Here is a 14,519-nt window from a genome sequence, read left to right on the forward strand (position 1 = left end):
GCAGAGCAATGCTATTGAACTCAGGACTTCAGTCACCTGCTTCCTAATTCTCAAAGCAGTTAAAGCCCTGCAGTCTTCTTTTACCTTTTACAGTCACAGGACTAGTCAAACACTTGATTGGATTATTCTGCTTTAATTACAAAATGCACTCAGACCAAAGGTGCAATAGTACCTGATACATATATACATATTTGTCTTTAATTATAACACCAAAGACCAAAATGCAGTCTGGTCCTGCTGTAAATCAACCATTTCCCTCTGGCAAGATCTTTGGAGTATGGACAGACATCACAGTAATGTTTGAACTGCTTCTTGTGCGCAAGACACAGACTGTATTTTATTATGTACTTTTGAGATCCTTTAGGGTGGACGATACAAGAGACAAGCAAGAGAAGGGAGGCAAAACTGGAAACCTGGGTTAATTGGAGTCCATATCCCACCACCCCCTGGAAAAGAAAAGCAGCAACGGGCCACTCTCTCCTTGCTGCAGTTAGGACAAGGTAGATAAATCACAAGGGTTTCTTTATTGCTGGTGAACTCAAAACAGGCAACTTTAATCTACTGAGGAAGATACACATACAAACACATGTTAGGCCTTGTGCGTTGGTTTTTTGTTTTTGTTTTTTTTTCTTAATGTAAATGTCTCTACAACTTCAGTCCGGCTCCCGAGCTCTCACTGAGCTGCCACTGAGACCCTGGTAATGCGCTCCGGGCACTTCTGTAAGATGTTGTAAGAAGCATCACATGTATTAAAAGGGAAATTTTGCAGAAAAAACAAAGCTCTGACTGCAGCCATGTTGCTCAGAAAGGAGAAGTCTGGCTTATCCTGCTGCATTAGGTACATGGTATTATGTATAATTAATTTAATTCATTTTAGAATTTGCTGGGTCCCTTTCTGTTTCTGGTGTGCAAGCTGCAAGTAAAGTGCACTTCTGGGTGTAAATTATCACTCTATGAGGATGCAATAGCAGGGTAGTACATATCGGGCATCAGTGGAAAGCAGACTACAACAGCTGTTACAATGGCACAGGCAATAAAAATGATGGAATAACATACTAGATGCTGCTGGGAAACCCCTCCGTAGTCTGAGCATCTAAATATTACATCACTGAGCAAAGCCAGTAGCATTTAGTGGGGATCTTCTAAAGCCAAGACACATGACTTACCGTGCACCAGATTAGCTCTGTAGACAGTCACTGCTCCTCCTCCCCCAGTCCCACCTGTAGCTGGGAGTAACCAAACCATTTTGCTAACTCCTTTTAACCTTTTTGAAGAGTTTTGCAACAGTTAAGGAGAAAACAGGGATCCTAAGGATATTTCTGTGAAGCTGAGTGTTTCAGATGGTGCAGGGCTGGTGCAGGAGGCAGCATGACACCACACTCAAGCTATGCTGTGAGAGGACAACCCAGCTTTAGACACTGTGTTTAGTGACCCTGACAACCAGGGCCAAAACGGAAGATCCCAGCTCTCACCTGCACCTTGCAATTCTTGTTCTGGTCCAGCAGAGCTCATCTACATTATCCCACATACAAACCTCATCTCTTTATTTCCCCGTGTACAGTGTCAGGTGACTATTTTGCCTGGGTCTACACACCATCAAGGCTGATAAACTACACACCGTTGCTCCGATTTCATAATCCTAACATCACAGCAAGAAAAAAAATCTGTTCAGTGTTTGTTCTCTTTTAATTTAATGAACTGTAAAAAGGGAACTCTAAATACCCACCTAAGTATTCTGGGTGCTTCAGGAGACATTGCATACCCCAGGCGGATTTTATTAACTCCTTGCTGCCTGTTTCTGCGTGTCCATTGCCAGCAACAGATGCTATGTGAGAAGGGGGAGGGGAGGAACAAAGTAATTACACCATGTGATACAAAAAGGGATTAACACTGCCTTCACAAGAGCAGAACCAACAAACAATTCCCCTCACAAGGCCAGAACTGCTTTTCCCTTCAGGGACGGATGCCCCAGGGCAAGGAGCAGGTTCACGTCTAAGCCCTCCCTACCAGAAACACAGGACCCAACACAGAAATAGCCTGGCCATCTCAGTACAACAGCAGAATCCTACAACACGTTTGCATTTCTAGCCAAATTGATCCCTGGGTGCAGCCCTGTTGACCATGGTGGAAGAACACCTAAAATTCATCTGGCCCTGCAAGGCAACTACAGCAAACCTTCCCCATAAACCAGTTAGGAGTGAGATACATCTGACAGCTGGAAGCTCCATGTTTGTTGCTAACTTCAAAAGCCAAGACTTGCCAGAGGGACTGTGAACCTGTGGCTGTCACTATCGAGCATCTTCCCTGCACTACAGCTTTCCCTGAACTCCTCAAATGTCCCAGATAGGTTAAATTTCAAATCGTCCCCTGTGCAAGTAGCTCTACAATGGAGCCACAGCACTCCCTCCTGCTCCACCTCTCTACTGCTCACACCCTAACTCAAAGTCTTGCTGAAGAAGTGCTCTTCAGAGAGGCTTTTTTTTACTTTTGTTGTTTGGTTTCCTTTAAATAATGTATCAGGCAGCATGGCATATCTCTTGCTACCGCCGCTTCCAATTATTGTCGTGACAGTATGATTGTTTTAAAGTAAAGTATTTAAAGCAGAATTTGGGAAGAAAAAGCAAATTGTCTTGATACACTGAGCAGAACACTGGGCAGAACTGAGCCCAGACCTGCCAGTGCTGAAGGAAGGTGAGAGTCAGTGCCAGAGGACCAAATCCTGGATAACGTTAGCCATGTGAAGGTTTTGACCTTCAAATACATTGGGTTGCAGCCAGACTAAGTCATCGGCATCACCAGAAACAGAGGAATCCCTGGGAAGGCAGGCAGAAAATGCTTCTGGCCTGTACAGTCTCTACAAGGTTTGACCAGCTGAGATGGGAGCTGAAATCTGCAGCAGACCCTGAGGGGTCTGAGGGGTAAGGTCTACTTTGTGGGGACAGAGGAAATGGGAAGACTTACACTATTTCTTGTGCCTTTTGCCAAGATTCAGATTGCACAGATTATGGTAAAATTCACTTGGCAAAAAAGGCCTTTATTTAACAAAAAAAGAAAAAAAAAAAGAAAAAGAAAAAATTTCTAGTGAGTATCAGGACTGAGATTTCAAAAAGTACAAGATCTGTATAAATTCAGCAAGATGTCCAGCACCACATTATTTTGTGGTGCAACAAAGAACCTGGGGAGAGGCCAATGGGACCTCACGAGGGGAACACCATCTACCTCCCCAGCAGACTGCCAGTCTTAGGTTCTTCTCAACAGCAGATGGATTTTTCCTTGTTCCTGCAGCATCTCAGGTCCCACGGGAGGTATTGGTTGCAAGCAAGCACCTGAATATTGCCTAATGGAATAAGCCAATCACTAACTTAGCAGGCGTGTCCATGCCCATCCAGTAATTAGGTTTTTTTCTTTTTGGATGCATTTCCACCGTAGCATTTCTTTTTCTTCTTTTTCCACATAAAAGTGTAAGCAAAAGGACTGCTTTCATCTGTAATAAGTTAAAATCAGAAATGACCTAACTAACAAGTAACTGATACTGGTCCTTGGAGCCCAAAGAGTAAAATCCATAGAAAATCTATTGGTTCCATTTTTTCTGGTATATCCCATGCACACCCCCTTTAGAAAAATGGGGTTTATGAATCTTATCATACAGCAAGGAGCAGTACCTCAGAGCCAGAGCTGACAGTCTGTGGTAGAGGTCTGGGCTCTCTCACATTGCTAAGGGTTGTTCTGAGTCACTGCTCAATCAGTCTTCACATGGCCGTTGGCCAAGGCAACAGGGACAGTGGGGGCCCCCGGCTCGGCAGTCTCATCAAATCGCAAGCGCAGGGTGTTTCTGATCACCAGCTGTTCCATGATGAAAGAAGCACAAAACCACGGGATGGCATACTCCAGGGTGATCAGGCCCATGAAGTCAAAATCAAACTGGGAATAGTCCCACGGGCAGGCATTGAACTGGCGTAGGATGAGGCCAGTGGTGAACTCCCAGAGGTATGTCCAAAGTGTGTAAATGAAGCAGCGCACTAAAATGTTACACTTGTCTTTGAGATATAGATACATCTTCTCCACAATGAGGATGGAGGTGCCATAGATAAAGAGCGCCCACACACTGGTAACCCCTGGGAACTTCCAGTTAAAGTTGACCACAAACTCCCAGGCAGCTGTGAACATCACCTCGCAGAAATAGCCATGAATGGCGTAGAGGTACCATCGGGAGAAAGCAGTCAGAGGTTCTGCCGCAGCCATTCTTCTGCGCACACCCCAGCAGGAGCTCTGAAATGAAGAATGGGGTGGGGGGAGAGAGAGAGAGAAGAATCATCGAGGGTGTTACAAGTCCTTATCCCCCAGATGACAACACACACAAACTCGTAACATCCACAAAGGACAAATCTGAGAAAGAAGCGACTTGTAAATCGTCTCATTTTTACCACAGCAAATTTTAAGTCCTGGGTAAAGGCAGCACCTAACTGGGCTCCAGGTCTCATAATGGGCCTGGACAACGCGTACTGCTCTGCCCGAGAAGCATGGCGCAGCTGGAATTGCACTGTGAGAAGGCAGGCACTGACAGGTCCAAGGGCTTTGCCAGAGGTGATGCTGCTGAAGAACTTACCAGTAGCAAGTCAGTAGAAAAATACAGTCATCTCAAGGAGCACACATTGCCTTTTTGCTCTTTTCAAGGAGCAACACTATCCACTACTTTTCTGATTCTAATACAGAATAGATTAGACGAACACAGCCCTGGAAATCTGGGCCCTTCCAGCTACAATCTCTATACCCAACGTATTTACTGTAGTGAAAAACTGAGCTTTGAGGGGAGGTACAGAAAGAGAACTGGAGGAGAAAATTTCAGAGATTCTACACTTACAGATACCACACCTTGCACCCCTTATTCAGCTGAACTGTTATTTCTTCTATTAAAGAACTCATGTGTTGTATGGCTAGGATTTGGAAATACCTGATACCAAGTCAAAAAGTACAAGAAAGGAATTGAAATCCATTCAGGTTTGGCTTCAGGACAGCAAAACACAAAGGAGGAGAAGAGAAAGGAACAGCTGATCAGAGAGAGGTGGTTAGTCATGACAAATAGGAAATGAGAACAAACTTGTAATCGTCTCTACAGGAAGAAACTTGAAAAGGTTTGAAAGGGCACAATTTGCTTATCACTGAACTGTTTCAGCACAATTAGTTTCTACACTTTTCACAGAGATTTACAAGGTCTGAAGCATTGCTCTGCCACACTGGAGTCACTGGCCCAAGCTGATTTTAAGCATAGTTTTACTGAAACCTTACAGATTCACATCACAGGGTGAATTTGACCTCTTTTCGTTCTTAGAAACTTACTTTCAAGTTGGGTTTCTCTCAACTCTTCATCAGGCACTAACTTCTTTGCTCTGCACTTGTCAGTTCATCCACAAGATGTTAGGAAAGTACCACACTAACCTTATGTGCAGTAATTCCAATGCCACCTGGAAAGAGTGTTCCTGCCCTGTAAACATGGTACCTCTCTAAACAAATTATTAACATGCAGAATGACTGAAATTCAGATAGGAGATTAAAGAGAAATGTTTTAAGGAAAAAGGAACTATAATAACGAATATAAAGTATTGGAAGAAGGGTTCGCCGGAGTCAAGAAGACGCTCAATATGAGTTATGCATCTTGCTCAACTTCATTAGTTTCTAACACTACTTATACAGAACCAATGCACATGCATATTCGTAAAGCAGAAATATAATCGGTTAGTAGTCTCTAAACGCGCGCGGTTCTCACACCCCTAATTATCATGACTAAAATAAGCATTTTATCCATGTAGCTAATTGTGTCGCTGTGCTTCAGCCTTGTAGTTTGTTACTCCCTATTTTCCCATACTGGTCCCTATCTTTCTTGGCCCTGCACCTGCTTTCCCAGCAGCTGTAGCCTGTTACAGCCACGGCCTGTTGGCACAACATAATTACTTGGTCTCAGGATTCAAGAATAGCTCAAGGCTACCTGTCTTGTTATCTTCAGTACAATTCTGATTACAGGCCTGTTCTAATACCAGGCTCGGATTGTGCAAATCTTCAGAGATTCTAAGGCCATGCTTCTGCAGCCATTCTTCTACAATAAAGGAGACAGGCAGAATATTCACAAAGGAATATTGAAAGTGCAAAGGACAGAGCTGCATCAATGACTTGTTCACTCCTCTCTTAAACAGACACCCAAACAACCAAAGTCTTGGCAGTTCATATGATGTGGGTGCTTGAACAAAGACCTATTTCCTAATGGCACAATACATGTGGCGCAGGACACTGAACTATCATCAGATGCTACAGATCTGGGTCAACAGCACACCGTGCGCTTGTTGGTGAAAGACTAGAGTCACCAGGAATTCCTTCACGTCTCCTAATAGTTCAGTCCCAAGAGACCCTCACGACAGCAGTGGAGGTCGCACATGAGAAATATGCATGGGGTATATCCCCACACAGTCCACAAGAAGCTGATGTGTAAGGGCACCATACATACAATTTCTCTCTGAGGACAATCTGTCAATGTCACTTGATCAGTTTGCCAGTACAGTTGATAAACTTAGGAGTTTGAATCCTTGTATCATTCCTCCATTCTCACATAGTTTCAAGAATAAATCAATAGTCAGAGGTACAGGAGTAAGGGAAAGCAGTAAGAAGGAAATGGCCTGTAGGTATTTTTTATCAGAGTGGGGATATAAGGCTGCAGCAGGAAGGCAGAAGTTTTTTTATATCTGATGAGACAGACATCGAAAGATGCAGAGGCCTTAGGAGTCATAGCTATTGCTAGATAAGGCACTGAGGAAATAGGGAATGTCATTCTCCAGGGAAGAAAATTATTGTAAATTTTTTACTAAGCTGCCAAGGGGTTGTATGGTTTTCCACTCTTTCAATAAGCCCTTCTAAGCTTTTCCACTTGTGGTCCTTACTCCTTGCACTTCCCTCTACAGCTTTACAAGAAAAGTATTTGAACTGTTAGCTGGGAGCATCCACAGCATGCAGTACTATCTGTAAGGTTTCCCTCATAATTTCAAAAATCTCTTCACAAAGTTGGATCAAACGCACAGAAGATTCTTCCTTCTCAGTCCCTCCCTTCTTATTCCAAGGATCCCTGACCAGTTATTTCTATTACCTTACACCTGCCCACCAAAGCCAAAGACTCAAGAAACATATCCAACAAGCCACATCCTGTTCTACCCGACGCTGTTTCCTCTGTGCAATGAAGATTTATCTTTCCTGGTTCTATATCACATACTTCATAATATTTCTTTTTTGCACTTTGCAAAATGCTTGGTCACTACACTAGAAGTCTAATGACCAAATCTGGACCAGGTCTGGGACATCCACAATACAAGTTATCCCATTGCAAAGACCACTGTTGACTTGTTTTGAAGCCTCAGCCTTTCACTACAACTGCAAGGAGACAGGCATCAAGGTGCTGACATTGTCTCAGTATTTGCCTTCTACTGCCACATGTCCAGTCAGCCCAACCTCAATGGGAACTTACTTCCTTCTTATGATGTGCTTGAAAGAGTCCTCACAGGCTGCCTGCTGATTAAGAACATCCCAAGACAGGGCAGACGCTGAACTAGGTTAGCCCAAACATAAACTGGTTCCACTGTGCTAGGCACTACGCAAATCCATAAATCACAGCTCCTCCTGTAAAACATTTAATTCAAAATAAAACAAAAAGTAAGACATAGAAGAGAATGGAGGATACCCAGGGAGACCACAACAAGCTACAGCATATCATTGCACAAGTTGGGGACTGTACAATGTAATGGTTACAAGTCACTTGAGCATTTAAAAAACAATTAAAACTGCAGCTGTTCCCAAGCACTTATTTCCCAGCCATACCAAACTGGCTGGTGCCTGGTAGGCAATACAGCACAAGAAGGTCTCAAGAGGGACATGAAGAAGAAAAGTGTTGGTTTATTGGGCTGCAATTCATGATAAAAGGATCCAGCTGAAAAGTAGTTGCAGGACATTAGTGGGAGAAGCATCCAAACAGAAGGCCAAGCCTGGATTCAGTAAGAGATGCAGATTTGTGAAAAGCCTCAAGCAGATAATTGAACTTAGCGATGCAAGACTTTTTATGGAGTGACAGTAATAAAGACCAAAAAGCTCTGAACATTATGATAGCTATTGAGTCTCCTGAGGAAAACAAATTATATTTATCACTGAGGTACTTACAGTGGGATGCGCAGCGGCTTCCTGAAAACCAGAAACACAGCTGCCACCTACACAGTTGTCTCAGCAGAGAGCAAACAAGTCACGGAGACTGCACAGGGACGGCCATGCTCGTACCGAGGCTGCTCACTGCATTGTTTTGTGGAAAACAGGAAGCTGCTAAATTCAAAGCTATGAAAATGCTTTCCATCATCAGTAAATTATATTTCAAGCAGCTAAAGCAGAATTAGTTCCTCTAATACAACATTATTAGGAAGCCTGAGCTAAGCCAGCACAGAAATTTTCCCTCTTTCTCCAGCAGGACCTTCCTTTCTAGCTTGCCGACAGAAGGAGCAAGGCCAGTCTGTGGAAGTCACACATGAGCCTCAGAGGAACACACCGTCCTTTCCCCAACTGCCCTGCTTGCGTGGATAATGCTGCTGGCAATGCAAGGGCCAAGAGCCCCTCCACCTACAGCGAAGCAGCACAGGCGTAACAGGGGGCAGCATCTGAAGGGCTGAGTTCCCAACAGAAACCTGGTTCAGAGAATCAGGGCAGGACTGACTTAGGGGCTGCAAGAACATACTGTAACAACACAAAAATTATACTTTTTAATTTTAGTGTATCAACCCTGAAATGGATATTAATCATCCCCTAGGTTGAGGTAAGATACAGATGAACCTGATGCACCAGGTCAAGTAAAGAGAAAGGACATAAATCCCAGACTGCCCGGCTCCACGTGTGAGACCCTTCTGTGCAAGAGAAGCACTTTCATACTCACATTCCATTTTGCAGGCGATGCAGCCAAAGCAGGCAAGAGGCAAGTGATCAGAAAATTGGCTGATGTTAGATCAAGTAATAATGGCAAATTTGTCATACACAACCACTGCAGCGGAGACATCAGTGCATGTCATATTCATGCCTGATTAAGTTCTTGAGCACTGCCTGGTTCATTTTTTTCAAAGCTATCCTTTGCAGTGGCTTTCTGCCCATTTCCCCGCTATAACTGTGCTTCAAAAAGTCTCTCACAGATCGTCTGTTCCCTTTAATCCAGCAGAATTATTTAGACTCACAGCCTCTGGATGGATACAATGAGACCTGTCCTAGTTTTGGCTAGGATAGAGTTAATTTTCTTCTTAGTAGCTGGTACAATGCTGTGTTTTGGATTTAGTATGAAAATAATGTTGATACCACACTGATGGTTTTGTTGTTGTGAAGTAGTGCTTACACTAAATCAAAGACTTTTCAAGTTTCCCATGCTCTAGCAGAGAGCAGGTGCGCAAGAAGCTGGGAGGGAACAGAGCCAGGACAGCAGATGTGGACTAGCAAAAGGGATATTCCATACCATAGAACATCACACTCAGTATATAAGCTGGGGGAGTGGGCTGGGCTCTTCAGATCACTGCTCAGGGACTGGCTGAGCAATGGTCAGCAAGCGGTGAGCAATTGCATTGTGCGACACTTGGGGTTTTTCCCTTAGGCTTTATTCTTATCTCTTTCCCCCTCCTTTTCATTACAATTATTATTTTATTTTGATTATTAAGTTGTTCTTTTCTCAGCCCACAAGTTTTACCTTTTTCCCAAGTCTCCTTCCCATCCCACAGAGAGGTGGCAGTTGGGGGTGAACAAGCAGCTGCATGGTACTTAGTTGCCAGCTGGGGTTAAACCACAACAGACCTCATCAAGATACTCTGAATTAACTCTGAAGTGCTAATAAAAGAAAAACACAAACAAAAAAATCTCCATGATGCAATTCTCCTGCTTAGCGATAGCCTGAGGCTATAAATTCTGTCAGCTACTTCACTCACTGCAGGCGAGCTTCACTGCAGAAAGTTCCTTACTCTTAGTGCCAGGTTGTTTCTATCAGTTAAAAAAAAAAAATCAAGGCACAGTGTTATTTTCCAAACTCATATTTGAAGTATTTACTAATATTTAGTTTTATAACATGCATGTTCATATTTCTAAGAAACTCCTTAGATCTATAACCCTATGGTACGTGTCATAATTGCTTTTTAATTTGAAAGAGTAACCACAGACAGAGGAGGACAGAGGCATACACAGCATGGTACCTCAGTCCTTCCAAACAACAGGACTGCAAGCAGCAGCCAACTCTGAAGTAGATGGCACCAGCCACGCCCTGACCGTAAGGTCTACTGCTTATATTCCCCTTCCTCAGACTCTTCTTACCTAAACGTAAAATTGACTGTTCTTCATGACTTTTTAAATTACTTTCATTTGCACATCACTGTAGCTACTGCGTTCTTCCTCAAGACTGGGAGAATCAGACATGTATCTGCTTTTCTGCTTCAACGAAGAGTAGAACAGATACAAGGACTCCGATGAAAATTGATATGCATTTTTGGGCAACACCTTTTTAAATGTAATTCCTCCTCTCTTATTTTGCATTTTCCCTGTAAGTAAACATCAAATGAGCATGCCTTTGCAACCACAGACAACATTCAGTGAATGTGCTGCAAATCTAGCTTCAACACTTTCATATAAATCTCACACAAACCATTAGGAGTAAAGATTTACAGAACATTGGCGCTGGATTTGGCTCCAAGACATTAGTTCATCAGTGTTTAAAGATTTATGTGGTAAAGTCTTAGTGGTACTTATGTGCTGAAGTCATAACTCTGAGGAGATATTCATCCTTCAGGTAACTGAGCGCCTCAATTAACTGTGGCTCAGAAAATAGAATTTCGACTGTACTGAAGTGTGGAATAGTTCCAGAAGATCGATTAATCAAGCCCTGGAATGAAGCTAAAAGCGTGCCACAGACAGATGTCCCCAAATACAGACTTGATGTCCAGCTCTTAGTGCTTTCAGGATGGATCTGGAGCCCTGGGATTCTGGTCAGTTCTGAATGTATTAATCATCTGGTTTTGCTGCTTCTCTGTCTGGACTCTTCCTCCATCAGGATGCACATTGTCTCCCCTCCTCTGAGTTTTACCCACACTGCCATATATTGTGAGTAAAAGCACAGCCCATTTCCAATCTGCATTTTCCCCCTCATTTTCATCTCTATCTCCTTTCCCCTAGGAGGCACATCATTTCCCTGCCACTCCTTGTTCCCTTGCCGGGCTTACTATGTACCTGCTGGCAGCCTCTCACCCCTGCCTATCTTTCCAACCTGTTCCAAAGAGAACTGGGATACAGTAAAAAAGAATGACGACAAAAGGAGATTAAGTGAATCCAATTACCGGACTAAGCCAAAGGGATGGAGAAGTGTAGTTCTTACTGGTAATGCCTGCGTGTAGGCTGCCCAGAAGGCACAACGGGAAGGAGAAAGGTAGGGTCTTCTTGGGAGACAGTGTATAGGAGGGGCTTTTCAGAGAACAAAGAGAAAAATATGAAGACGTTGTTTGTTAGTTTAAGGAATAGTTTTCTGACTCATGTGGCCTCATGAATGGCAGAAGTGCAGAAAGCTGACACTTCCCAGGCCCTGTCTCACACACAGCATCGTGTTACTCAAACACACCTTAGCCCACAGTGACCACTCCAACCTGGGAGCAAATTAAGGCAGCAGGTCTTTGCTTACAGTGACAAAAAGGGATATCTCCTGTGTTCCCGACAGAAGTTAAGACCCCTCAAGAGCCAAGCAAGCAGCAAACTTGCAAGACAAATCTGTGAAAAATGACCGAGTCCAAACTTAGCATCTAGAAGTACTATCGCCAGATCTCCCCAGCATCTCTTTCAGGTACGGTCATGTTCTTCTCCAAGCCTGTTGCTAGAATTCTCCTTTGCCTTACCTGCTGCCTTCCCCTGTATGGGAAAGCTGCCCTGAGTCCCCAGCATTTGCTGATACTACAGCTCTCAAACAAACAAGCATCCAGCAAGGGCCCAAGTGCCCCTGAAGCAGCCCCAGCACAAAGCAGAAGCCACAAACCCGCTGTAGAAGCGGGCAGAACTTCCACTAACACTGCAGAGGAGGGGGCCCACACTAAATATGGAAGGTCTGCTCCAAAGGAGATGGCATGTCCAGGAGGAGCACAACCTGCCCCAAGAACCTTTATCAGCCATCCTCCAGTTTTGGGTGCTCAGTTGCTGGATTCACCATTATCTTAACCTGGACAGTAAGCCCAGGCTGACTTCACTCTCTGCAGTGAGAGCAGAATTGAGTTCCTACAACCCATTTTTCAAAACTTGCCACAAATTTACGGCCTATGACTTCAGGCCTAGATTTGAGCACATTTGAGTACCATGGCAATCAAAACTCATGACTGTTTTTGAAAGCTTAACGTGTTGTATTAGCTGACTGAAGGAAATCTGACATTCAAAGAACATAATGCGCACCATGGCTTACCAGGAAAAAGCAACCCAGAACAGAGTGATGAATGCAGAGAGAGAATTTATCCTGAGAACATGCTAAGAGTTTGCAAGATTTTGCCCTAGCCAATATCCTTTTTCCACTGTCACTAGAGAGCCAACAGATGTAAAGAAAAGACAACATTAAGGTCAAGACATTAGTATCAGCCATCTTACATGGTTTCTTAAAGCTGTTTGGAAATTCGCTTTCTTTTTTGAAAAGTTTTTTCTTCTTAACAAATGCCCTCATCTTCTTTCCAAAGCAAAGTGAAAAGCAAATACATCAGTCCACTCCAACACTACAATAATAAATCGATTTGGACAACTTACAGAGGTCAGTAACAGTAACAAATAAGCATGCTTAGCCCCAGGTCTTCCTAATAATCTGCAGAAACAAGCCAGAATCAGCATGCAATGGAGGAAAGCCAAGTTGGGGAGGGGAGAAAAAAAATCCAAACATATTTCACATTGAAAATGAAGTTTGGCAGAGAAAAATATTACGATCAAGGCAATGAAGTAAGAGTATCTAAAATCCTAGACTGCTAATACCATGACACAATCCAAGTCACTTAAACTGTGAAGAACAGCAGCGTGTGTAAAAAATCCAAAAAAATTAGAACAGTTGACAGATCCAAGGCAGTCTCTCCTAGTTTACTGCAGGTAGAGCTCAAATCAGCATTCCAGAAAGTTAGCAGTTTCTTTTACTTGTTTCTTTTACTTTTACAGTTTCTTATATTCTTGCTGCATATACAGAACTGTAAAGAACTATTTCCCTCTCCTTGTATTCCCTTCACCAGTGCCCAAGACTTTATGAACTCCTAACATTCAAGTGACAGTAGGTAACTAGATAGTGTAAACACCTGCAGCTAGCAACTACAGTCACTTCTTGTAGGAGGGACTGCTGCAGACCATAAAGAGACCTAGCATCTTGGTCTAAACTGAGTTAGGTCTAAGCCCTGCAAGCAGAGGGAAGTGCATAAAGACAGGTGAAACAGCAAGGAGCATACTTTTAAGTACCTTCAGAACCACAGCCTGAGACTGTCATACAAACTTTTCTTCTTTTTTCCCCCTTTTGGAAATCTCTTGATGGCAATTCTACAGAAAATAATTTTTCCTCCTCAATATATGTATTTTCCTTGCTAACATTAAACTTCTGCTGAGATGTAAAAGAACCAAGCCTTCCAAGCACTATGTGCTATTCACCGAGCTGTGAGTCCTCAAGTTTCCTCCTAACATCCCTGGTGGAGAAAACTTGAGCAGTCTCAGATTGCTAAATTATTCTTTTTCACCAAAGGAATCCTTGTGGAGCCTCCAAGATGGTGGCTACCTCATCTTCTTAATTTCAGGTTCACACAGGTCCTCAGAGAGGTAGAAACATCCTGGAAAGGAAGGGTAGAAGAGGATAAATCTCAGAAGCCTACTGACCGCAGCACCATGTCTGACAAGATCCTCAAGCAGGCAGCTATGCCTACAGCTGGCAAAGGCAGCTCCTCTGAACCGTTTCCCAGAGTTTCACCCACTAGTGCCCACCAATTAGTGTACCGTGGGGATTAATCATGCCATCACCGAGTCGCAAAGTACATACCCACCAGTGGAAATATATTGTATGGGCAAATAAGCTAGTGGCGAGTTTTCAACTCTCTTGTTCAGGTTTATTTCAATTCAGAAAGAACAAGCAACAGCCTATAAGCGCATCGCTCAGGTAAACCTGTCTTCATAGATCAGTCAAATTTCTCTGTCCTGAGTAACAAGTCAACAAAAATCTAGGTTTTAGGGCCTAGTTCCTACACAGAGGACATACCCCTCCACTGTGCTGGGTACTTCATTGCTATTTACATCTTTGCAAGAGAAGGCTTACATTTTTAGCACTGATATTTCCCCACGGTATCAGGAAACTTAGCATTCAGGTTACAACTACAAACATGCCATCATCATGTTTTATGCACACCTGCCATTTTTCTCTTTTGTAAACCTGAAGCATCAGTTCCACTGTAAACATCTAATGTTTAGCAGTTTATGACTCCCCTTCAAGTCAGACTCATTCA

At 43.3% G+C, this 14,519-nt stretch overlaps 1 protein-coding gene across 13 annotated transcripts in view; it reads right to left on the reverse strand.

Moving 5' to 3' along the window:
- Positions 1 to 117: 117 nt before the first annotated feature.
- Positions 118 to 14,519, reverse strand: part of TMEM229B (transmembrane protein 229B) — a 38,138-nt gene continuing 23,736 nt past the window's right edge. For 11 of the 13 annotated variants that reach the window (XM_040601252.1, XM_040601253.1, XM_040601244.1 and 8 more), the window contains one exon: positions 118 to 4,269. In XM_040601252.1, coding sequence (XP_040457186.1) covers positions 3,739 to 4,242 — 504 coding nt within the window. In that variant the 5' untranslated portion in view covers positions 4,243 to 4,269 and the 3' untranslated portion in view covers positions 118 to 3,738. Of the gene's footprint in view, positions 4,270 to 7,504; positions 9,339 to 9,745; positions 9,877 to 14,519 lie in introns of those variants that run through there. The other 2 variants (XM_040601255.1, XR_005828924.1) reach the window with 2 other exon arrangements.

Source organism: Falco naumanni, chromosome 7 (assembly GCF_017639655.2).
Source record: "Falco naumanni isolate bFalNau1 chromosome 7, bFalNau1.pat, whole genome shotgun sequence".
Taxonomy (NCBI): Eukaryota; Metazoa; Chordata; class Aves; order Falconiformes; family Falconidae; genus Falco; species Falco naumanni.